Source organism: Drosophila tropicalis, unplaced genomic scaffold (genome assembly GCF_018151085.1).
Source record: "Drosophila tropicalis isolate 14030-0801.00 unplaced genomic scaffold, ASM1815108v1 contig_158, whole genome shotgun sequence".
In the NCBI taxonomy this organism is placed as follows: domain Eukaryota; kingdom Metazoa; phylum Arthropoda; class Insecta; order Diptera; family Drosophilidae; genus Drosophila; species Drosophila tropicalis.
The window spans coordinates 2,175,275-2,199,876 of record NW_027172602.1 but is presented as its reverse complement, the minus strand read 5'-3'; the positions used below and the strand labels follow the sequence as shown (position 1 = coordinate 2,199,876).

The window sequence follows — 24,602 nt, the reverse complement described above, 5'->3', positions numbered from 1 at the left end:
CATATTGATATGTTTAACAAAATATTTGCGTATTACGCTTTTTCTTTATTTTTGAATTGAGTTTTTATAGAAAATAACAAATAAATAGAAAAGACAGTAAAATATTTTACCAGTTCTCAAAGGAGTCAGCAATATTAAAATGTCCTAGATTTGCTGTTGAGTTATTGAATAGAAATCAAAAAATTCAATCACATATCCAGGCAAACTTGCTAGAAACTGAAACTTGAATGTGGCGCCCACAAAATGTTATCGAATTTCGATATGCATGTTTTTTTTTTTTTCGGATTTAACACTTCAGTGTGACCGCTGTGCCAACTAGAAATGAATACGGACTGGCCACACTGAAACAAATTAATATTACAATAAATACAAAATAATATTTTACAAATAAATATCAGGATAATCTTAAGGTCGTAATTCAGCCAACTGTCAGTAAATGAATCGCATCTTCCCTGAACCCTAGGGTTACAGGTGAATCTATTCCCAAAGTGCAACGGTTAACACATTTTTATGTGGTGACATTTTCTGTTCAAGCGATTCCCGGGTACCAAACGAAGGATACCATCGTCACATATATAAACATAGCATAAAGTCCTGTTTAATGGAAACGATGAACCAGTTAATACTTGCCACCGGCGGGTATGATCATACAATCAAAGTATGGCAGGCCCACACCGGCAACTGCATCAAGACCATGCGCTTTGTGGAGACATCTGTAAGAGATGTGGGAGAGGGGGAATCGAAGAATTTTAACTACAATTACTTTCTGCTTTCTAGCAAGTGAATGCCCTGGATCGCACACCAGATAAAACGCGATTGGCCGCCTGTGGCTATCAGTGCATACGACTGTATGATCTGGAATCGAATTGTACGGCTCCGGTTATCAATTTCGAGAGCGTCCAAAAGAATGTGACACGTTTGGGATTCCAGGAGGATGGCAATTGGATGTTCACCGCTGGCGAGGATCATCGTGTCCGCATTTGGGATATGACTGCCGCTCCACCACAATGTTCTCGTGTTTTCGATTGCCAGGCACCCGTCAACGCCGCTTGCTTGCATCCCAATCAGGTGGAAATTGGTATGGGCTCACAGAATGGCAGTGTCTATCTTTGGGATGTCAAGTCGGAGAAGCATGAACGAATTGTCCCCGAAGTGGATGCCTCTATACAGGACGTGGCAATATCTCCGGATGGCCATTATCTGGCCGCTGGCAATAATAAGGGCAACTGTTATATATGGTCACTCACAAGTAGTCCCGACCAAAAGATGAGCACATTGTGCCCGAAAAAGAAAATTTCAGCCCATTCACGTTATATCCTGCGCTGTAAATTCTCACCGGATTCCCGCCTTCTGTTGACTACATCAGGCGATGGAACCGCCTGCATTTGGAAGACCGAAGATTTTACGAAATGGCGCGAATTATCTATCGAAAATTATTGGGTCTGGGATGCAGCATTTTCAGCTGATTCCAAATGGCTGTTCACCGCCTCCTCCGATGGTGTGGCGCGTCTTTGGAAACTGCACACAAAGAGTCAAATACGCGACTACAAGGGCCACACCAAGGCCATTACAGCTTTATCTTTTAAGGATGAGATTGTGAGTAAATAGTTTAACACGTAGCAAAACAAAATGGAGAATATTATACCATGTACTACTCGGCATTCTATATATGTATGCATACGTATGTATATGTATGTGGCTATAACTGAATTAGATCCTTTGTGTATATGATGTTTTGATTCTTTTTACAATCATCTATACAAGATAATTGACTAAAAACCAAGATCTAACCATACAGACAGCTTTTTATATGACACGACGTAGTTTTTATTACAAATCTATATTCAATTCGGATATTAAATAATTGAATTGAAAGTCGCGTGCATTATATAGAAGACTGCCTAAAGATGTAAATGGATTTTATGTATATAGTGAAATGATTCGCAATACGACCTAATAAAATGAAATGCAATTAAATTAGTTAACTATAAAATTTCCATAATTAAATATATTTACTTTTATATATTCTAATCGATATCTATGTCTGTGTATATAGAACCAATCAAATAAATTGTAAAATCTATGCGAACAAAAAGTTCTAGTCTAATTGTAAGATCTTGAAATGCATGGAGTGGGCGGGTAAGGCGGGGGGAAGGGGCATTATTTGAAATCCATTAAACCAACAAAATCTATATTAATACTAACTTTGATCACTTGTCGAAGAGAAATGCGAAATGTTTGTTTTTTACAATTTATAAATCTTTGATATAATTTTTTGTTCTGAATCAAAAATATAAAAGCTCAACGGCGAATAAATAAAGTGGAATAAGTAAAGATATATTTTTTATATGCTTTTGTGTAAGTACCATAGAATGCAATATGGCTTTATGATTAAAAGATGCAAAACACAGGCATGTGGGACAAATACTAAGAACAAAACAAAAATTGGAAAATTAAAATTTCAACAATTTTGAAAATTGACCTTGGTTGGTTTTTAAAGTGCCTAAAGGACGGGTCTTTTTTGGCTACATAATGGGTAGAAATCATTTTTACTCTACATAGTGAATGCCTTGAGCCACAATTGACTCTTTAATGGGATCAGGATCATCGCCCAGCTTGTAACCCACAATGCAGGTGATATCCACCGATTTTCCGGTGGGATTGAGCAGTAGCATTACTTGATTGATGGGCGTGGCAGGACGAAATGGTTTATGCGGCGGCATTGCACTCTCCGTAGGCGGCAAAAGACGCACCTTGCAGGGCTGGAATCAAAATGAATAACATTAATAATGGTTTGACTTCATTTTTTTCTTTACAAACCTTTTTCACACTCGCCTCGAATTGGAAATCTTTGACTGGTTGACGGCTTTTATTTTGAACCGTTATCACAATTACCGACACCTGATGACTAGGTCGATCTTCGGTAAAATTTAAACTCATTTGTATATCATCATCATCGAGAACTACACGCTGTTCTCCAGTGGCCGTTATCTCATCCAGCTCGATGCTTATCTCACTAAGATGTTTAATGGGTAATTGGGCCATCGGTTTAGGTATTGACTCTGGCTCAATTACTTTTGACTTTTGTTCCGGTGCTAATTCTTCCGTTTTAATCTCCTGCCCAATGGCTGGTGCATCGCTAAGCAATGGATCATCATCATGGTTAGCTAATAAGTCGGCATTTGTTGTTACAATGGAGGTAGTCACTTTTGCCGGACTCACATGCATTCGTTCGCGTGCCAAATCATTGAGAGTGATCTTCTCTGGATCACGCTTAAAGCTAGCCATACGCTCCTGAGACGTTGGCAGAATTTGCTGGAAAAGCTGTTCACTCAACATATCGATTTGAGGCATTTTGCGAGCTGTGCCAGGTGTTTTCCTAAGAGGATCAGCAGTCGAGTTTGTGGCCGATAAGGATTTGTCATTTTCAGAAGCATCGATTGCTGGATTGGGACTAAGAATCTGTGGCTCCAATAGAGAAGTACCATTGCTAAAGGCCGTGCCCTGATTGTTTTCGCCCTCAGCCAATGCAGCGCTGAAAATGTCATTCAAATCGGCCAGACGATTGGCTGCGCCATCAGCAAAAGGCGAGGAACTCGTTGTATTAGATACTTTAACTGCAGTTGCATCTTGTCCTGTTGCCGTTGCAGCGGCCGTCGTTTCTGCTGCTGCTGGTGTCGCTTCATCAACAATTAAATCGCCTAACAATTCACTAAGAAGCTCTACATTATTTGAGGAGGGAGGAGCTTATACCAGAAGTTACTCCAGCTGTTGTAGTAGTAGTAGTAGTTGTTGTATTACGAAGAGGAGCAGCAGTATCTGAAGCTGGAGCAGAAGGCGATGACAAAGCTGTCGATTGAGAGGATGTAGGTACCAATTGTTTATAGCGTTGCATAATTGCCACTAAAGCGACATTTGCGTCTAAGGTATCAGCTATAACGAGAACAGAGTTTAGAGTTTAGTGGAATTCATTAGAGATGCCAAAATATGAAAATTTACCAGTTAACTGAGCATCCGAATCATCTAGCAATTGTGGTAAATGCTGAAAGATTGGCTTATGCTTTTTACAACTCTGATAGAGCTCATGTATGGTTTCATTCACATCCTGATTGCTTGGGTCGTATGTGTCTAACATTTGATTAAGCAATTGCATCGTCTCTTGAACTTCGCGCAGAACGAGACGATGCTGGGCCAGCAGATCGTTGCGCCTGGCCTCCTGGGCCATCCGATATTGTAATAATAGATTTGCACGCTTAAAATTCTCCGGATTTTTGCTCTTTACCAATTTGGCAAACATTGCCTCATCGATTGTGCCCAGGACACTCTCACGTTTAGCCACAGCTGCCGTTGCCTGACCATGCTCGATTTCGCCCTCTTTCCTTAACATATCGTAGGCATCACGAATTTTCTGACGTTGTGGAAAATCCGTTGTCCATAGCAGCAGGCATTCCATAATCCTTTGTTTCACCTCAATGGCAGTATTATCCCCTTTATATTTCTTCGATACCAATCGTATGAGTTCGTTGAGGAAACGAAATTTAGCTGCCTCATCTTGGAAAACGTCCCCGCATTGAGTCATGCATTCTTCCAGTAGCTAAAATTAGATAATTGTAAGCAACTGTTTTAGTTGGACAATAATCACTCCAAGATTTCGATTAAAGAGTCAATAATTTTATAAATTAATACTTTAAATCAAACAAAAAACAAAATTTCTGCTATGCCTTAAGAGAAACCGGTTTTTGCCGGCTGCTTTGAATACTGAGCCGCTTGGTTTTACTTTGCTCTTCAACATATTGAGACAGCATTAGAAATTTAGCGGGGAATACCCGACTTATTTTAATGTTATTTAAGAATGAGCTCTTGTTGGAAAGAGGGCTTAGGAGGGGACTATATATGTATGTATGTGTATATTGAACATTCATTGATTAAAATTGTAATTTTTAGAATTTGTGGAGCGGCATTGAAAGCTTTAGAAGAAGGGAAGCTCTTTATAGAAGGAAACTGTGCAATATTTTGTTATAGTTCATAATTTTGCTCACTTTGTTGCGGGCCCAATGGCGTGGAGGGTTACTATTACTCCGCCCCTGTGGCCTATCAATATTGATAAAAACAAAAAGTTGTCTCTAATCGCAGCCACACAACTGCGTGTGTGCAATTGCAAAATTTTCATAGCTTCTCTCGGTCTTTGTCGTACAATGCTCCCATCAACCCAACCACCAACCACAAATATGCCCGCCCACCCACTTACCGCAATGCCTCGAGTCGCCTCGGTCACATTTGCGGATCGCACTTTGGTCATAATCATCTCCTGGGCTCTCTGCACCAGCTGGGTATTGCTGCGTACAACAAGGCAAAACATTTGCACGCCCAATTCATCCACCTTCTCCTTCGTTGGATTTGTTGCGCGATCTGACCAAAGAAAAGAGACGAACATAAAGAAAGAGAGCGAGAGACGGAACGATAGAAGCCGCAATATTGGCAATTGGCAAATTAAAGCTTACCTAGCATTTGCTCCATAATACTTTCGTCGGTTGTTGTCATTTTGTAAATTATGACTGTTTAGAAAATCTTTATTTTTATGATAAATCGAGAATAAAAATTCTAACAAATTTGCGGTGTTTTTGAACAACAACAAAAAATCATATTGTCCAGGGGCGAAACAGCAAGTCAATGCAAATAGCCCAGCAAACATTTGGAGCATGAAAGCCCTAAAGAACTTTTGACATTTAGTGATGACATTCTGGTCATTATTGATGTCTAAATACTTATCGATAACAGCAGCTGTAAAAGTCCTAAGGTGAGCCGGAAGTACTGAGGGTGGGCGAATTTGTCAATTGTGGGAAATTCAATTTTAATTAAAATATTGTGGTATATATATTCTTATTCAGCATGAGACGCTGACTCGACTTAGCCATGTCCATCATTCTATCTTTCGGTGCGTATGCGTTTTACTCAACGATGAAACTTGATTTTTGAGCTACTTATAATCCGGGTATGAAAATTGTCAGGATCAGATCACTATATCACATAGTTATAGAAGAACACTAGGAAAAGAAGTTGGAATATCCCTATACAAATATAATAGGTTTTTAGGTTCAGATCGGAACACAACTTACAGTCAATATAAATGCCAATAGCTAATAAGAAATCGTTACATATTTTAAAAACAACGTACAAATGTAAATAATTTACCAACTTACTAATAAATAAAATAAAATAAAATTTGTTGCCAATATTTATTAAGCTACTTAGCCATGTCCATGCTGTTGTTTGTTCAACATTTGATTGTGAACAGAAACTAGGGAAAAGAAACAACTAATATATTCAAACTAACTTAAATTAATTCGTTTGATGCTGCACACGGGGAAATTACAAATCGCATAAATAATATGCTGTGTTTCTTGATGCATTTTAACCTTCCATATTTAAAATCTGGTTTTTCCAGCTTTAACTACGCAACTACATATATGTAGTCTATGTACTTATATATGTTCATATGTTTAGTATACATATGTATGAGCAGATGAGAATCACTTGAGATACCGGTATTGTCAGAATAAAAGAGCGAGCCAGCAACATCAGCGGATCAACTGAGCGAGAAACGAACTGGGATCGATCGATTGATAAGGCGTTTATGTACTAAGGTTTCATTGTTTGTTTAGTTTCCCTAATCAATGGTTGAGCAGAAAACAATGAGCAACAGCTGCTTGAATATGCGATTAGTTGGATTGAGCATTATTTGCTTCTGGCTGACGGTGAACCGAAGTACTGAAGGAAGTAAGAAAAATACAAAATTGTAAGTGAAACACAGAATGCACCTTTCTTATGTGGGGTTAGCCTTTTCCCTTTTCCAGAGCCAATTAAACACTTTGGACGCTGTCGTACAGATGCGGCCGATTATGGATATTGTGTACCTCAAGATGAGTGCAAGGAGAGTTTAGAGGGGTTTCCCGACTCAATGCACAGTCAGTGTGAGAGTAAAGTTCTAGCCAATTTGGTTTGTTGTCCAAATAAACGATCGACCAAAACATCGGAGTTCATCTTGCCACAGCCTGGACTATGCGGATATTCATTTGGGAACCGCATTATTATGGGTCAGGTGACTCATATCAAAGATTTTCCATGGATGGCCCTGCTGCGTTACACCACAGATGGTAATTATGGCCGCTTGAAGTCCTACAATTGGCCAGAAGTTCTAATGATCATTATATTTGACAGGTGAAGAGTATACGAGTCGCTGCGGCGGATCCCTTATACACCCACGTTGGATTGTAACCGCTGCCCATTGTGTCCCCGATGCGACAAGTACGTCGCGGTTACAGCAAGTGCGATTAGGTGAATGGAACGTTACCACAAATCCAGATTGTCAGCAATTCAGGCAAGATCGGATATGTGCTCCAGCTTATCAGGATTTTCAAATCGAGCGAATTATAGTGCATGAGCAATATAAGCCCAACGAAGCAAATGTAGGACGTCATGACAATTATGCCAATGATGTAGCCTTGCTGAAACTGATGAGGGCTGTGCTTTTTTAGCGAATACATTATGCCCGTTTGCCTGCCGCCAGCTAATGCGAACGAAGATCATCGATATGGGGGCTATTCGATGGACATTGCCGGTTGGGGTAACACAGAGAACATCCGTTTCGGTGGTAGTCCTATCAAATTGAGGACCAGTGTTGAATGTCTATCCAGTGCCAGCTGCAGGAGTGTCTATGGTGATATAAATATTGGCCAAATGTGTGTTGGCGGATCAACTGCGGCGGGAACCTGCCATGGTGACTCAGGTGGTCCATTGATGTTGCTGGACGACAATGGCATTGGCAGCCAAAGCTATTATCTTGTTGGCCTAATCTCTCTCGGTTGGAGCTCTTGTAACAATCGCAATCGTCCCATGATCTTTACAAGAGTAGAGCACTATATACCGTGGCTTATAGCCACCATGTCTTCCAATAGTGTGGTCACACAAACTAAACCCCGTGGTCCAAGGGATCTTAGCAAACGTAGATCAAATTAATTCCATTAATTTTGGTGTCATTATGAAGATGAGATTAAATAGAATGTAGATTCATTTAAATTCGAATTAGTAAATTAAGCACTTGTTAGATAATCAAAAAAATGTATAAAACATTACAAATTTCATTGACGTTGTCTGATTATTGGATTAAGTAAACAGTCTTAATAATTAATTATATTAATTGCCTTGCCTTCTATGAATTTTCCTTCTTTTGCGTTAGCTTAGCCTTCTTAGCTTGCTTTTTTAGATACTCGCTCTTGTCCAAATTATTTTGGAAGAATGTCGTCTCCTTGCGAGCCTGTGAAACTTCAGTTTGGAGTCGTTGCTTATGGACAGCCTGCTCGTAGTTCATGCGTTCGGTTAGATGAACCCATTTGAAGCGCGGCAAGTATTTCATGCTCCACAGCGAATCATAGAATTGGGATTTCTTGCGCGTCGAGATTTGCTTGTTATTCAGCAAGGGTACAATCTGTTTGGCCACACGTTTCGATTCAAATTCCACCCAGCCCTCGGTGAAGTGTATATTGTATTTCTTACGTTTGGATTTCTTCTTGTTGCCTGTAATGCAATGCCATTGAGTTGATAATTTGAAATATTTCAAACTAAATGGACTTACCCAATTGCTTTTCCGGCTGCAAGTAAACACGTCCAATTTTTCCCATTTCTCCCAGAATTTCCCGAATGCGTATTACATTCATGTGCTTGGGTATATTTGATATATAAATGATACCCTTTTTTCGTTTCTTGGCCGGAGCATTTAGTTGGGATTTGCTGCTGTCAGTGTTGGCCTTAAAATTGGCCAAGTCCATTTCATCGTCATCGTCGTCGTCGTTGCCTTGGTCTTTGTCGGTGGAGTTGTCGCCATCAGCAATTTCTGTTGCTCCTTCATTGTCCTCCAAGGCATCTGCGACATCAGTTAACACTTCACTGTCATCAATGGCCATTGATTTACCTTTTGTTTTTGTTTTCGTTTTAGTCTTGGGCATGTTTTTAAAATGTGCTCGCCTATAGTGTGACCAGAGGCAACAAACCGTAGCACACCAAAGGCGTCCTATCGACTATCGATTATCGAATCGATTGCACATGTATTACCCAGTATTGCCGCCCAATTAAATTTTTAAATCGAACCATAACCTTTTCTCATATTTAACTATAATTCATACTATTTTCTCAAAATTTGCCTGAAGTATTTTATGTTTGGTGTTGCATTTTCGATTCGATGTTAGTCGATATGTTTGACTTATTCTGGCCAGGTGATGTAAGCTTGTGGAATTCTAAATGGATGGTTGTACAAAAAAAAAAAAAATATATATCTGCTCCTTTCCCAAACTGCATCTTGCCGCTCATGCTACCGCATAGTCCCTCCTTCTTAAGTTTTTGTCCGCCGTCTCTTAAAGTTTACGTAACTTGCTGGCCACTATAACCGGATTGTCACGTCGTATCTCGCTGGCACCCATTTCACGATAGTCAAAGTTGCACTCATGACGGTCACTGTAGCGATGGAAGCCACAGAATGTGCCTCCGCAGCGACATGGGAAACCTCCAATTAGACCCAGCTTCTTGCCACATTTATCGCAGCGTTTTTTCGGCTCCTTGACTACGGCACGGTTCTGGTTGTTGTCCTTGTTATCGTCCTTGTTGGCGTCCTGGTCATCGTCCTTGTTATCGTCCTGCTGTTCTTTGATGTGCTCTTGCTGTTCCGTTTGCTCGGCTTGTTCCCCCTGCTCACGCTCGTCGGCAACAACTGACCCTTTAGCATGTTCTTCCTTTTGCTGTTGCTGCTGCTGTTCATTATTCGGTTCATCCTTCTCTTTATCCGGACAAAGGTCGTGGGCAATGGACGTCATTGGATTCAATGTGGTTGGGGGATTTGTGGCACGGCAATCATCGGTACCACCTGATACGGAATCCATTGAGTCGTTTTTTTCTTTCCAAAGCTACGATTTTTTTGGTTTTTCATTATGCTTTTGCTTGTATTTAATGAAATCACACAATTCAAAGCCGTCAGAATGAATAAATCTACTGAAACATATTTTTTTAATTTGGCCTACTACGATAGCATTACGAATTTCCAAACAAGGCAAATGTCAAAACATGGAGTTATCGAAAATTTATTCCTCTCATTCAGAGCCTGCTTAGGCATTGCCATTGATCACATCGGACATATGACGTCGGAACCATTCACCCACGGGTGTTCTCATCACACAAACAAATGCCCGATAACACCAATTGGCTGCCGCTCCTGACCTGGTGGACAAATTGCATTTATTGATTGCGGGCACAGCTTGCTCGACATTCAAACGGTCGGGTCCTCCGAAATGATTGACAATGCGCATAGCCTGAAAACCGTAGTCATCGCGCCAGAGTTGCATTTTAGTCCAGAAGCAATGTACATAACGGTGTGCATACTCTTGATTCTCATACGCCATGTGATCCAGACGCAAACGTTGACGATCTGACAATTTGCCCGAACGGAAGCAATAATCTCGTGCTGTGAGCAAACGTCTGGAAGAAGAAGTCGGTGCTCCATCGATGCCAATGGCTGGCGACTGCACTTGAAGCTGCAAAAGGTGAAATTCACAAGATCGGATTAGATAGCTAAACTAGTTTCTAAACAAACCGGTTTAAACTTAATCAAGAGTAATCAGTTGCAAATACACTTACCCCCAGCACCAGCATCACAGCCAGCATCAAACACAGATGCATAGTGATCTCCAGAATGCACTGACAGTGAAAATCTGGAGACGACTACAACGACGACGACGACGACTATGACGATGACAATTGAGTGATAATAATGTGCTGCTGCTTATCAAATGATATTAATCTCTCTGTATTGCGTCAGTCCATCTCCGCCCTTGGCTCCACCTCTACCATCTCACCGTAGTCACCTCCATTTCCATATATGTGTGTATAACCAACTTGATGAAATCAAATTGGCAGACACAGCTGCCGTTCCGTCATCTGTTTTATGTTAAACACATAAGTCATGGGGAGATCTATATAAATTGAGTCTACCAGCACATGCCTGATCTCTCTATATACCTACTTATAATGGCAATATTTCCAAATTATCATGTGCTGCGCACCAATTTTTCGTAACATTCCACAATCGCATATTTTGATGATCTGGTTTTTGGGTTGTAAGCAATTTTAATACCCTTGCAAATATCAAATAATTTGTATGAAAGAAAAAATAATTATTGGTGACTATTAAATTGCATACAATGTAAATGTTTTTCTTTTGAGGATTAATAAATTCTATAGAATGAAAACATGGACAAAAGACCACAATTTCAACTTTTCCTCATTCGATCTCCTCTTGGTAAGGAGTCATCATTCAAGTCTAGTCTATTTTTTATCTACCAAAAGATCAAAGGACTCGCTCTATTGGATATACAAGGGTATTTGAGCTCACAATATCACATGGTCGAAAAATGTTTCTTTTTTTTTTTTTTTTGTCGAGGGCCCTCTGGTTTTCTTTCATATTTCAATATTTTCTCTTAGAAGGGGGTCTTGCAATAACCAAAAACGAAATGTTAGAAAAACAGGAAAAACGAAAAACAGGAAAATTCTCTCGCACACATGCAAAAGCGAATCAAATTGAATTCGATTGGACAGCCTAACCGCAACGAAAGCAATAAAATTGATTGCGCTTAAGTGTATTGAAATCAAGAAAAAAAACAAAAATTGGGAAAAAAAACAAATTAAAAAAAAAACCGTTTCCCACATGTCCATGTCCATGCCTCTTGCCATTTGACATTGAAGCAAATGAAGTTTGGCATGCCCCAAATTGTGGAATATTCTACAAAGTAGGCCATCTTTCGTATATATGTATATATAGGTATATATCTGTAGATATATATGAACAAATAGTTCTTGTAACAAATCGCTTTTGTCTGTGGTTTTCTTTGACATCATTTCCTACATATTTTTTTTAAGATTTAAGGTTTTTGATCTCCTTGGTATCACTAGGAGGAAAACTGGAACTCGTTGCCAGAAATATGGCCAATGGAAGGAGGTGGAAAGCATATAGCTAACCGATAGATTGGCATATGTGGATTGCAGGATGCATTGAAGGAACTCACTCGACTAAACTAAACCTACTGGACTCCAACAGCTGCAGGATATGAGAGCCTACTTATTGACTCTCTTGGCTTGCTCCAAATACACGTATGTAAATCCTGTAAATTCGATTACACCACGGACCACAATCGGACCAAAGATAATCTTATAAACTTTTTACCCAAAACAAGATGAAATTTGCCGGACTTGTCACAGTTTTTATGTTTGCATTGGAATCTTTCGATATATAGTTTTGGCTTTCATGATCAACAAATGATAAACTGCAAGATTCATTGCCTAAGAGGGCTAAGGATTGGGCCTAGAAATTGCTATGGAGAGAAGAGTGAGAGACTTGTTTTTACCATATAATTCTTTTACTTATTTTCTAACACTTTTTTTCTGTTGCAATATTTTCTTATATTAACCACCATATCTACATATATGAATATGCAAATATGTATATATACCTATATTTTTGGTTTTTTTTTTTTTTGGGAATTTCCAATCTAAATATCTGAATTTGAAAATGATTTAGAATTTGCTTTGGTATTTAGTGGTCCGTTGATATTTTTTGCCTACTCTTTATGAATGTTTTGTGGGTTTTTTTCTTCGACATTTTTGGCCATTTATTGGTTTACCAAGATAATGAATCATTTAGTTTATTTTACTTTTAACTTTTCAAATTGTTAATGAGTGAATTTCTAAATATTTCTAATTAAACTGAAGTTATGGGAAAAAGTTAAGACAAAGTTTAATGCAAAAGGAATAAGAGAATATTCCAAGACAACTTGCAATTGGTCATTGCTTTGGGGTTTTTCCTTATTGGTTGACGGTCATCCTCATGGTGGGATGACACTCGTCACGTGCATTTTCATCATCCTCAACGAATACCAAACAAATTGGCTCGAAAATTTGCCAAATTTCAACGAATACAACAAATATGATGAAACTACTTTAATTTAATGATATAGAAAATAATGCCAAACAAATCAAGCAAAGAAAATGAAAAAAGTTGAGAAATATAAAATAATACTTACATATTGTACATTTAGACCAGAAGTCATCATCATCATCTTCTTCTTCTTCATCAATATGTGCAAATTGCGATCAAAATGTAGGCAATAATGAACAAAATATAGAATATTTTGCCTTAATTTTTTGTATTTAATGTGCACTTTTTGGCGCTTTGACGCGTTTTTGTTGCGCACCGCTGGCAATGAAGAATTTGGCGCCATCGCCAGAGCATTGCCTCTGGCATGTCGTCGATGTTGTCGTTGTCGTCCCAAAATGAAAATGAATAAAAACGATACAAAATAAGTGAAAATCCATCTGCAATTTAAAAAGTTGTATCATTTCTACAGAATATAGAATATATGTACTTATATATGTATGTGTATATGTAGCTGGCTTGCTCCAGCTTGATGATTTCTCATCACATCCTCATGATCAGATTTTTGATCGGCAGGCGGACAAATGTTTCCGCTTCGTTCAAAAGCAATAGCACGCATACGCCATGTGGGCCTGCAGCAAATTGATGCAAGCTCAAAAATACACACAAGAAAAAAGAAGAAGACTCAGAAGGCGGAAGTTAATTTCATTTAAACGAAGTGTAAATACCCTTATATTCCAAGTGAATTGATCAGACTTGCTAAATTCTCAAATTCTTATCTAACTTTCATCATCTCTCACTTAAAAAGGTTTTGTGGGTATTTATCTATCATTCATCAGCTGAAAAGGTAAAGCCTAGCCTAGATGATACCATCTTCCATCTGATGATTTCTGTTTTAAAAGCTTTAATGAAGAGTATTTTGAATATAAAAACCATATTATATTCAAATTCTTAAACAAGGTATAGAAAGGGCAGGGCAGTTGGTATTCCTCCCCTCTGCGTTACACCCCTTTTAGAGCCTTGATTTAAACACTTTTTATGAATTCATTCTATTATTTAGTAATCCTATTTGTGACCCTCTCTACCTCCTTGCCCCTTCATTGACGATCAATGTTAATAATATGTTATCTTAGCTTTTCGTTATAAGAGTTTAATTCGAAAACGATTGTAAAAAATACTTTATTTAAACTGTTTCCTCTCTATCTACATTGTAAAGTCTCCCCTTCTCCATTTGCTTGCAAGGGTATCTAAATTTCGGCATGGTTAAAGTTTTCTTGTGTCTCATCATAAAATAATTACATTTTGATCAACAAAAAGTTAGATTAATAGTTAGTTAGTAAATGCCTATTTAGTATGAGGAATTAAAGAATTAAAAGTTTATGGCCAATTTCTAAATTAGCATGGCTAGTTAGTTGTTCTTAATCTAAGCATACTTTTAGGTACTAGAAAATAGCCCCTAAGGGTAGAAGTTGAGTGTCTCATAGATATGACGTCATTAAGACCTAGGGGAATATCAATGTGCTTAGGGTCCTGGGTCTAGTCTCATCTAGTCTAGCATCTTCTTATACGTTAATTCATTTCATTCACATTCCCTATACATACATACATATGTATGTAAGTACATATTAATTTCATTAATTCATTATACATAAAATCAAGCTAAGAATATATAGTATGTATTTATTTATCACAGAAAATTTGTTGAAAAATATGAAATGCATGCCATGCCAATGCTGTTGTTGTTGCTGTTGCTGTTTGTTTTTGTTTTTATTAATTTTCAGAGTCAATTAAAAATTGTTAATTTTACTTAGGGTAGATGAAAAACGAAGAAACAAAACGAATGAACGAACGAACCATACAAAACGAACAAACTAGCCAAAAAAAAAAAAAAAAATCCAAATACGAAATTTGCAATTAAAATTTTTGCGCCACTTTGTTACAGCGAAACGGAACGGTCGCAATATCATGCTATACACACATACATATATATATATATATATACTTTTGTAGATGGCGGCAAATTTGGCGTTGAATGAATTGAGTGTGCCCCAACAGTCACAATCATCTCCATCTCTAACCCATTCCACCTCTGATTAAAGATTAGTCAGAGGTGTTGAATTATGTATGACTTACGATAAGATAAGTTTAACAACTTAAAAGTTATCTTAAATGCAAGTACATGAGTACTTATTGTCTTTGGAAAGTTCATCAAGTTCATTATCACGAAAAGGAATGACAAATTCTTTAGAAAGACTACAACTCAATGGTTAGTAAAGTTAGTTAGTAAGTTTGTTTAGTTTTAGATTCATTTGAATTTGATGTCAATTCAAGGTCTAGGCTGTTTTTTGTTTTTGTTCTATAATTTCCTTTTATTTTTTGAAATTCGATTTTAAGCGCGGTGTGGAGCATTGTGGGTCTTGGTCACTGTTGGCTGATTGGGGCAATCGATGGTCACTTCAATGCCATTGGGTAGCCATTCACGTGACCAGATGCTAACCTTGCATTCCTTGGTATGATTATGGGAATCGATAAGCTCCACGGTATACTTGTCCAAAGAGCCAGCCACAACTTGACTGCTCGCCTCCAAAATGCGACCAATTCTAGAAAAAAACATGGGTTATGGAGGATGCTAAATAACTCGAATTCGACTCACCTATAATGGGGACCATCGCCAGCTGCCAATTTGCTTAGCGAGAATTGTAGGGTTTCCTCAGCCTTGTATAATTCCTCAGGACTCAATTGCCTGGGAGCACCAAAACCACCGAATCCTTGAGGTTGACCATTAACCAGCATCACAGCCAGTGCCAAAAACATAACCTTGACAATGAACATTTTGTTTGTTTTTATTTCGGTTTTTGTTTTGTTTCTAAATTGTTTAGTCTCTGACAAGAACTGTTCTCGTATATGAAAGTGAAACTCAATTTATACTAATGTCCCTTATCAGTTGAGACCCCAAAAAAATCAATGCTGAAGAGACCTTATTAACCATAGGCATGGTTAATGTAAAGTCTATACCATGATAAGTACCTATGTACATACAAATGTATATAGAAAAGTATATAAAGCGATAAGGTAAAGAAAAACATTATGACCTTTTACCTTTTATTTAGGTAGTCACTCAAAAGGAAATTGAATGTAAAATTCAAGTCGATACTAGAAAATACACTATCTTACTCACACGAACATTTTGGCGCCACTTTCGGTTCATATAAAGGCAAACATTAGAAACTACTCATAACTTAACTATCTATAGATCGATTCTCTTGAAATTCGGTGAGCTAATAGATATCGACTTCAAAACATATTTTAAACATTATTAAACATCGACAGTTTGAATTTGATGTATGTATCTTGAAGTCTCCAAGATCTAGATGTTCAAACAGACCAACAAAAAAAGAGCTTTCTTCTGACTGTTTTAACAACAACATAATATGCCATTTTATCCTCCGAGTGCAAGGTATAACATGAATGATAAAAATAATTGCTCATTTACCATTTTAGTTTTCAGGGTATATTTGAAGTCGTTACTAGTTAACTATTTTTACTAATTTAAACTAATTTAGAGATTAAAATATATAAATAATGATTACTCTTTGAACTATATTATTTGAAATTTATTTATATTTTTTTGGTTTATTTTGAAGGTCATCGCTCGGGATCATTGTTTCCGAGGCCTGTAGACATTTCGTCGTAATGGGTCAGAGGGGTGGAGCGGGGGTGAAAACAAAAAACAATATAATCACATCTCAACAATGTCAATTGATTAAACCTGATCATTTGCCTCAATCTCGTGCAACCCATTCTCATTCCCCATTCCTTTTGAGCTCATTTATCAGCGTAGAGTCAAAAGAAAACGACGCATTCTTGGCGCAACTCCAGCGGTCTGTCAGGAATGCATAAAAGCCAAAAGAGTAGAAAAAAAAACCCCGTGCCATCAGATGTATGTACATGTGTATACATACATGTACATGTACATCGAGATGAACATCCGTCAGTCATGGATGAATGGATGCCATCCATTTAGCCGTCCGTTAAACTCTGGCAAACGTGTCTCATAACAAAAAAAAAAAAAAAAATAGGGGGGATTAGAATTCTATTTGCCACCCACCATCTACTCTGCCCCTAAAAATACACTTGCATCAATTTCACGTATACTTAATATGAAGGGCGTGAGGGGAGTATCTTTAGGTGCAGAAATATCCTCAATTAGTAGAGAGAAAAGTGCTCTTCTCAACACTTGAAAAATGGTTTTTAAGTTGCATTTCCTTAGATTTCAGTATTGAATACATCCATACCACAGTGCGTATACTTACTTTTAGGGTTTAGCTTTAGCTAGGAATGTTCTAATCTGAACTTTCTGTACAAATTCCATTTAATACAATTATTGTATGTTTTAGTAGTAGAAGAATTTATTCTTCTATCAAATTTCTCTTAAAATTGATTCCCTTATAACTGCGTCCGCCTTGGCGTATACTTAATATATGTAAGACTCAAAGATGATTTCCTTTAATTGAGACTACGAAGACTTAAAGATGAATAGTTTCTGATTCACTTGAATAATAATAAAACATTAGTTTTACTTATACTTATACTTAATATAATTGACTAAAACATAGTCATTGCTTTTAATTAAGTAAAACATAAAAGCAAACATAGCAAAGAGCTGCAAGATTTCTGTTAAATTAATTAATTAGTTAATTAATTTCATTTTAAAAGGCAACTATTAATTATAATGTGTGATGTTGTCGCTGCTGCTGCTGCTGCCATCTCTTTTTCTCTCAGTGTAGTTGTAATTGCATGGGCAATGCTCCCTACTGATTCGTCTCCTCCTCTTTGCTTAGGCAGTTCGCACTTGTTTGACGATCACCCCTGGGGCTGGGCATCGTTGTGGTCTTCGTTTGCAATCGTCGACAGCGAATTTTCCGATTTTTCACACATAAAAATCATGTAAGGCTGGAAAAGGCGACAGTTTGCGAACGGCAGTCGCGAAAAACGCGTCGAATTCAAACACCAAAGCAAAGAAAAGAAAAAAACAGAAGAAAAATTCAAAAAGTACATAAAAACTAATAAAAAAAAAATTCCCGTGCAGTCAACGCGATTCACGTACAGAATAGAATTAAACTATTCAGTTTATAACAATATTTATATATATATATATATTATTTAGATATTTTTGTATACATTTTTTTTGTTTTGGTTTTTTTGTGTACTTTTGTTTGAGTTGATTTTGAATTGTAATCATGATTTGCCCGAAACGTACCTCGGAGCTGTTGGATTTGCATTTGGCTCCGTTCAAGGATAAGGATCCGGCCTGGGAGATTGGCATCTCGAAAATAGCCGGCCGCGGTGTGGTGGCCACCCGTCATTTGAAACGTGGCGAAATCATCTTCCGTGACAGTCCTCTACTCATCGGTCTGGCTGCCCATGAGGAGGACTCGCTGAATGCCTGCAGCGTTTGCATGATTCTGTTGCCCGATACACGTTTCATGTGCCGCCAGGGATGCGGTTTACCCGTCTGCAGTCTATGCGCCAAGAAGAAGCAACATAAGACCGATTGCGATCTGTTCAGATCGTGGGGACCCAATGAGCCCGAGGTGGCCAATTCGGTGATCATCCGTTTGCTATGTGTGGCACGGGCCATCAATTTGAACAAGGATCAACGGGATTTGATCTATTGCCTGCAGGCGAATCTGGATAACAACCATCGCACCGAAGTTCGGAATGCAGCCAAATGTTTTAAGAAATTCCCAACCGATAAGAAAGTCATCGAAATGATGAATCGCACGGTCGCCGTATTAAGAACAAATGGCTTTGATAAGACCACCGATCGCACCAATGATAATCAGGAATTTAACTATCGTGCTCTATATCCATTATTTGGGGTAATGAATCACGATTGCATTCCCAATTCATATTATACGTTTGAAGAGAAGACCAATAATATGATTGTACGTGCCGCTGTCGATATACCCGAAGGATTTGAGATAACAACAACGTATACGAAACTGTTTACCGGAAATATAGCCAGGCATTTGTTCTTAAAGATGAAGAAGAATTTCACTTGCAAGTGTCCACGTTGTTCCGATCCAACGGTAAGTAGACCAAGTACCAACTAAATTTAATCACAAGTAAAATCAAAGCAAGAATTCAAATCAGTTGAGATCGAAAGTTCAGATAGTTTTTGAAGTGTTGAACGATGAGGCAGCTGTATAAACTATTGTCCCTCCCCTCCCCATCCCACCTTATGTATGTACATACAAACATATGCTACCCAAACTCTTCTACCCCTTCCCCTGCACTCCCTCTCTCCACATCTCTCAAGTGGATGTGGCATGAAAAAAAGCAACAAGATGAAATAAATTTGCCACATTATGTTTTTCTATGATCCATCAGAAGGCAATTAACAATGCTTCACATGGGCGTAATTTGGGGTGTGGCAAAAAAAAAAAAAAAAAAAAAAGAAAATCTCAAATGTAAAATATTTCGAATATTTTAGAAAAGATTTATTTATCAATGTGTTGAAAATTTCTTGTTAACTTTTCCTTTCTCACAATATTTTCTGATGTGACTTTTCTTTAGGAAATTCTCATGATTTATTGGAAGAAAAAAACAATTTTATTATAAATTTTAATAGAAATTTTTATAATTTTAATTTAAATTTTAGTAAATTTTCATTAAATTTGTTGCTTTTTAAAGTTTTGATTTTTTTTAGTAGAATTAAGAAGTTCTTTAGCTTTAAAGTGGTGTAATTTGTACCCTTATCGCCCCCCCTCCCCACTTTCCCTCCCTTGAACCCCCTAGCTACTCCTTTCTAGCCCTCCCCCTCCCCCCCTGGTAGTACGCCCCTGAAGACTACGCACTATTGATATTCCTGCAAGTTTTTTTTTGTTATTTTTTTTTGATTTCTCATTTTAAAATTTTAATTTTCATTTGGCCGCAAAAATAAGAAAAGAATGAGGAGGAAAATCGAATATATATATATGAGGAAACTTTCATTAAGGATTTCCTGTACGCATCAAAATTCATCCGAAAACAATTTCATGCAAATGTTTTTATTGTTACAACAAAATGTTTTGCGGTCATAAATTTATTTATTTCTCCTACTCTCTCCCACTCTCCCTCTGTCTCTCTCTCTTTCTCTCTCTGTCTGCCAATTTCCAGGCGCAACAAGTGGCGGCAACAAATATAACAACAACAACAATAATTAACAACAATAATAAGAATAACAAGCTGTTTTATTTTTTTTTTTTTTTTTGCTGTTTTTGCGGTTGTTTATATTTTTAGCAGTCAGAAAACAATTCAATTAAATCACAAATAAATAGATGGATTCCAAAAAAAAGCTTTTAATTTGAATGTATGTGAATTCACACATACATATGTATGTATGTAGATGTGTGCATATGTATATGGATATCGAAATATGTCGGTACATATAGATGTTTTCCGATATATAGGTTTTTCTAGATGTCTCCTGGCAACATTTTTGTGTGTTTTGCTCTTTCTTTTTTTGCACTCGAATTGATTTGATTTCTTGTCGCATCATTTTCTACACACACACACACACACACACACACACACATAGAGAACACACATTTTTCTTGGCCATGGCCAGAGAGAGATATTCTGATATTTATATACATCATTTCATGTATGTATGTATATATGTACATATGTATATGTATGTTTATTCAAGCATACCAATGAACGCACGGATACGGGCGCCTCGAATCGTAATTTCCCGGTTGACATTCGAATTTTCGTGTACAAAGTAGAGGCCAATCATAAAAACTATTTCAAACACTTAAAGCAAACAATTTGAAGAGCACGAGAAGGGGGGAATGTACTTCAAGGGGGCGGAAGGGCGTTTGAGGATTAGCATAATGTGCCAGCTGTGAAGGGTGAGAAGGTAAAGTTCATTGAACCTCCCTCAATTAGGGCCAAAGGCAAAGGGCCCCATATTGAATGAATCACAATTCAACGTTTGTTTTTCTTTGGTCTTTAATTTAATTACTTTAAGATCTCTTCAATGCACGACCATTGAAATAAAGTAATTAAGTTTTGGCATAAGTATAAGCTAGATCTCTGTGTACTATACCCTTACAAAGGGTATATTAGTATTCTGTTTTAGGTTTTCAGTTATTGTTAGAAAACATTTTATTTAGGCTCGTCTTTTATGGATATAACATTTATAACAAAAAAGGAAAAACAGGACAAATAGTGTCTCATTGGCTTCTTTTTGAGCTCAGCATAGAAATATAGATAAGAAAGTAAGAAAGAGATAGTCTTTTGTTGTACTCCATAACAGATAGCTCTCTTTCAATAAGGCAATATCAGTAAGAGAGAGAGAGAGAGAAAACTAGCTTTCTGATACTTACCTTGTGCCTCGAAAACTTGAACATACCCATAAGCATAAAGCAGTGTGAAAGAGACAGAGACTGTAAGGGTATATAGACTTTGGCATGGCATTTTTTGAAATTTTTTGAAAATAAAATATACATTTGTCATGATAAATAACCAAATTTCAAAGACCGTAAGACATACAAAATCATTCTAAGACTCAAAGATTAATACGCAATGACATTAAATCATATTGTAGTTCCTAAAAGTATGCTACAAACAAATGAAAAAAGGACATAACATTTTAAAGAGAAAAGGTTAAGCAAAAAAACAAAGTTTATTTCTTCTGTTTGTTTTTTTTTTTTGTCCGCCCCATCCGATCATTAGAATCTGTTTTTCCTGTTGATACACCTTTTTGCTGTTCTCTTGAAGTCGTCGGTCATTAATTATATTGATATTTATGGCCAGCAAATTAGCCAAATGCCACCCTTGGCATAACGGGTCGGAGGGGGAATTTAGATGGACTTGCTGATCTCTTTTTAGCCACGTTACCTTACCTTAGCCGCCATACACACACACACATACATACATACACTCATATATGTATATATTCACAATTCAATACGTATTTATTGATCGCACGAGCGCAAATTAAAACGCGCCAACTCTTAATAAACGACATCTTTTTATGTGTCAATTTATTTATGATATTTATAGGATATAAATGAAATATTTTCTTCTTTTACCATCTGTATAATAGATACATACATATATTTTATATATATGTATGTATATTATACATATATTTGTGTATATATCGATCTGTTATTTAGTTTTTCAAATTTCGTGTGTGTGTGTCTGTGTTCATTTTTATTACCTTTTTCTTGACTATCTTTATGACGATATTTTTAGCTGGATAAAGAATTTAAATGATTTCACTTCTTGCCAACATTTTGAGGTTTTGTTTTGTTGTTAATCAGTAAATATATGTATGTATATATAGGTATAGATATATAGATAGATAAATTTTGCGACATGTCGTCCGAGTTAGAAATATTCGATGATGCATATTTGATATCAACATATTTGAATCACTTTTCACCTTTCCATTTGTTTGCAGGAGAAAGGCGCCTATATTTCGGGCCTCTATTGCCGTGACACAAGCTGCAATGGGCTTGTTGTTCCAGAGATCACTGGTCTGCCCCATCCGAATTGGAATTGCTTGGAGTGCAAGCAGAAGTCAACCCATGCCCAGATGATGAAATCTCAGGATTTTGCCAGCGGTGCCATCAATGCCAAAAACAATTCGAATTCATTGCGCACATTGATCCAATATTTGAATGAGAAAAGCGATCAGTTCATACCCGATAGTAATCACGTGATTATCGATGCCAAACTGACGGTGCTCCAGCGTCTGAATCAGTCACGTGAGGACTGCAGCGAAGAATTGGCAGCCAATACACGATTACGTTATAGCAGGGATATTATGCAAATCATGGATAAACTGGGCATGGGTGATTCATTGGTGCGCACCCAATTGGAGGAGCAGGTACGCAAAGAGGAGGAACGTCGAGCCATTAAGCAAGCCGCCGAAGCGGAGAAGCAACGCAAATTGGCCGAATTGCAAGAGAAGGCCGCCGAGGCCGATAAACTGTTGGCCGCCCTGGCGGCAAATGGTGATGAAACGGCAGCGGCCATTATTGCGGCCGAAACGGCGCCAACTTGTGCCCCAACTGCGGCAGCAGCCACGGCTCCGACTCCGGCTCCAGCTGCTGAGCTGGCCTAACTCCATCAGTTTCTCTGTTGTTGGCCAGAAGTCTCATCCTCCAAACGCCCCATCCCAAAACCCAATCCCCAATCCCCATCTATTATTTCTTCACCAATGAAATTCTTTGGCTCTCTGTGTACTAAACATAATTGTATCTGTATTTATTTATTTATAATAAATTAAAAACAAACAAACAAAAAAAAAAAAAAAAAAAACACAAAAATAAACGAAAAAACAACAAAATCAACAAACGTGATGACTTGTTTCTTTTGCAAAAATACAAAATAAATTAAACAAAAATCAACAGCAGAAAAATTGCTCAAGAACTTAGCCGACTTAGCGCCAATTCGTCAAAACGTTTTATAATCCCCCCGCCAATGTCAGGCACTCTAGTATATATTTCTTATTTTTGAAAAATATCCAACAAGAGATATGAAATTTTTTGTTGAGTATTACTCACTGAATATCACTTGAGAATATCGTTTTAAATCTTGGTTGTAGATTTGATTAGAATGTATGAGAATTGAGTTTTTGGCATCTTGCCAAATGAATGTACTTAAGGTACTTGGGATCGAAAGACTAAAGACTTTTTGCTAAATAATGAAATAAATATCAAATGATTCTCAATACATTGAGAGAACTTTGACTTTGTTCCGAAGTTCCTTCCTTGAAAATGTTTCGGTTTTCCCAAATATTTTATAAGATTTTTCTATATTATTATAAGAAATTTCTCACAATTTCTACTTAAAGAAGATATATCCATATATCTACAAAGACAAATCTCAGTAAAGTAGATATTTCAATTTCTAGATTCTATGGCAGATATATGTACATATGTAGGTTATAGTGGCCTAATCCAAAAGGCAAATAGTAGCTTAAATACCAATCGATTTCAAACTGAGGGCTTAAAGCAGAAGGACATGACTTGATTATATTAGCATATGTTCTCAAGCTAATCAAGAACATATATAATTTATATGGTCGGAGATGCTTTCTTCTATGATTTGCACACTTCTGACCAATATTAATATATCCTTTTTGCAAGGGTATAAAAAACGAAATTCTTTCCAAATGCAAACTCCTTGTAGACCCTTTAAACCAAAGTGTTGAGCTTCTATATAATCGAATTTAGTTACTCTGTGATAATTATAAAACTTAATCAAGTCAAATTCAAGGTTTTTTATTCTAAGAATGATGAGTTATCTACAAAAGATAGGAACTCAGATCAGATACAGTTCGGTTATATTTCAACCAATTAAATCTGTTGGTATAATCCTTTCAATAAAGATTGGGCCAAGCCACAAAATCATAAACTCTCTAAGCTTTGTGACTTTTTAATTCAATTAATTTTGAACATTTGAAAGATGTTAGATAATAAATAATAGAAGCTTAACTGATTCCCAACTTATAAGATCCTTAAAATACAAATACAAATCTGGTTGCAAAAGAAAGGCTTATGGTCCACAAGGGATTAAAGGATTAGCTAGATGAATTTTAGTTGCATTTCTCTTGAGTTTTTGTGGTTAT

General features: G+C 37.2%; 8 protein-coding genes across 8 annotated transcripts; 3 read left to right on the top strand and 5 right to left on the bottom strand.

Moving 5' to 3' along the window:
* The first annotated feature begins 307 nt into the window (after positions 1-307).
* Positions 308-2,107, top strand: Lst8 (MTOR associated protein, LST8). Its single transcript, XM_068303783.1, has 2 exons — positions 308-715; positions 778-2,107. The coding sequence occupies exons 1-2, from the start codon at positions 602-604 to the stop codon at positions 1,606-1,608; spliced, it is 945 nt and encodes a 314-aa protein (XP_068159884.1). The 5' UTR covers positions 308-601; the 3' UTR covers positions 1,609-2,107.
* Positions 2,108-2,316: 209 nt separating this feature from the next.
* On the bottom strand, positions 2,317-5,672 carry Gga (ADP-ribosylation factor-binding protein Gga). The gene is made up of 6 exons (XM_068303785.1): positions 5,502-5,672; positions 5,249-5,409; positions 4,000-4,594; positions 3,772-3,933; positions 2,821-3,740; positions 2,317-2,762 (listed from the first exon to the last, which is right to left on the bottom strand). The coding sequence occupies exons 1-6, from the start codon at positions 5,539-5,541 to the stop codon at positions 2,550-2,552; spliced, it is 2,091 nt and encodes a 696-aa protein (XP_068159886.1). The 5' UTR covers positions 5,542-5,672; the 3' UTR covers positions 2,317-2,549.
* A 992-nt stretch (positions 5,673-6,664) lies between these two features.
* Positions 6,665-8,155, top strand: LOC137587389 (serine protease easter-like). The gene is given in 4 exon segments (XM_068303782.1): positions 6,665-6,777; positions 6,855-7,154; positions 7,219-7,531; positions 7,533-8,155. Coding segments are annotated over 4 exon segments (1,200 nt in total). The 5' UTR covers positions 6,665-6,674; the 3' UTR covers positions 8,017-8,155.
* Positions 8,071-9,044, bottom strand: LOC137587391 (uncharacterized). Its single transcript, XM_068303784.1, has 2 exons — positions 8,633-9,044; positions 8,071-8,574 (listed from the first exon to the last, which is right to left on the bottom strand). The coding sequence occupies exons 1-2, from the start codon at positions 9,000-9,002 to the stop codon at positions 8,210-8,212; spliced, it is 735 nt and encodes a 244-aa protein (XP_068159885.1). The 5' UTR covers positions 9,003-9,044; the 3' UTR covers positions 8,071-8,209.
* A 107-nt stretch (positions 9,045-9,151) lies between these two features.
* On the bottom strand, positions 9,152-10,075 carry LOC137586770 (AN1-type zinc finger protein 6). Its single transcript, XM_068302925.1, has one exon. It carries the CDS (start codon positions 9,927-9,929, stop codon positions 9,408-9,410), a length of 522 nt encoding a protein of 173 aa, XP_068159026.1. The 5' UTR covers positions 9,930-10,075; the 3' UTR covers positions 9,152-9,407.
* Obp8a (Odorant-binding protein 8a) lies at positions 10,035-10,793 on the bottom strand. Its single transcript, XM_068302926.1, has 2 exons — positions 10,681-10,793; positions 10,035-10,577 (listed from the first exon to the last, which is right to left on the bottom strand). Exons 1-2 carry the CDS (start codon positions 10,720-10,722, stop codon positions 10,152-10,154), a joined length of 468 nt encoding a protein of 155 aa, XP_068159027.1. The 5' UTR covers positions 10,723-10,793; the 3' UTR covers positions 10,035-10,151.
* Positions 10,794-15,359: 4,566 nt separating this feature from the next.
* On the bottom strand, positions 15,360-15,841 carry LOC137583338 (sarcocystatin-A). The gene is made up of 2 exons (XM_068298274.1): positions 15,624-15,841; positions 15,360-15,570 (listed from the first exon to the last, which is right to left on the bottom strand). The coding sequence occupies exons 1-2, from the start codon at positions 15,800-15,802 to the stop codon at positions 15,360-15,362; spliced, it is 390 nt and encodes a 129-aa protein (XP_068154375.1). The 5' UTR covers positions 15,803-15,841.
* Positions 15,842-17,972: 2,131 nt separating this feature from the next.
* SmydA-9 (SET and MYND domain containing, arthropod-specific, member 9) lies at positions 17,973-23,318 on the top strand. Its single transcript, XM_068302606.1, has 2 exons — positions 17,973-19,062; positions 22,428-23,318. Exons 1-2 carry the CDS (start codon positions 18,211-18,213, stop codon positions 23,091-23,093), a joined length of 1,518 nt encoding a protein of 505 aa, XP_068158707.1. The 5' UTR covers positions 17,973-18,210; the 3' UTR covers positions 23,094-23,318.
* The last annotated feature ends 1,284 nt before the right edge of the window (positions 23,319-24,602 follow it).

Bases quoted from the DNA above. Each gene is read 5' to 3' on its own strand.
- Lst8 (XM_068303783.1), top strand. From the start codon at position 602: ATGGAAACGATGAACCAGTTAATACTTGCCACCGGCGGGTATGATCAT. The intron at 716-777 runs GTAAGAGATGTG...TCTGCTTTCTAG, and splicing joins TGCGCTTTGTGGAGACATCT to CAAGTGAATGCCCTGGATCG.
- Gga (XM_068303785.1), bottom strand. From the start codon at position 5,541: ATGACAACAACCGACGAAAGTATTATGGAGCAAATGCTAG. The intron at 3,934-3,999 runs GTAAATTTTCAT...TTCTCGTTATAG, and splicing joins TTCGGATGCTCAGTTAACTG to CTGATACCTTAGACGCAAAT. The intron at 3,741-3,771 runs CAGCTGGAGTAA...TATAAGCTCCTC, and splicing joins AACTACTACTACTACTACAA to CCTCCTCAAATAATGTAGAG.
- LOC137587391 (XM_068303784.1), bottom strand. From the start codon at position 9,002: ATGCCCAAGACTAAAACGAAAACAAAAACAAAAGGTAAATCAATGGCC. The intron at 8,575-8,632 runs GTAAGTCCATTT...ATTGCATTACAG, and splicing joins GCAGCCGGAAAAGCAATTGG to GCAACAAGAAGAAATCCAAA.
- LOC137586770 (XM_068302925.1), bottom strand. From the start codon at position 9,929: ATGGATTCCGTATCAGGTGGTACCGATGATTGCCGTGCCACAAATCCC.
- Obp8a (XM_068302926.1), bottom strand. From the start codon at position 10,722: ATGCATCTGTGTTTGATGCTGGCTGTGATGCTGGTGCTGGGG. The intron at 10,578-10,680 runs GTAAGTGTATTT...CACCTTTTGCAG, and splicing joins CTGTGATGCTGGTGCTGGGG to CTTCAAGTGCAGTCGCCAGC.
- LOC137583338 (XM_068298274.1), bottom strand. From the start codon at position 15,802: ATGTTCATTGTCAAGGTTATGTTTTTGGCACTGGCTGTGATGCTGGTT. The intron at 15,571-15,623 runs GTGAGTCGAATT...GTTTTTTTCTAG, and splicing joins GGCGATGGTCCCCATTATAG to AATTGGTCGCATTTTGGAGG.
- SmydA-9 (XM_068302606.1), top strand. From the start codon at position 18,211: ATGATTTGCCCGAAACGTACCTCGGAGCTGTTGGATTTGCATTTGGCT. The intron at 19,063-22,427 runs GTAAGTAGACCA...ATTTGTTTGCAG, and splicing joins CACGTTGTTCCGATCCAACG to GAGAAAGGCGCCTATATTTC.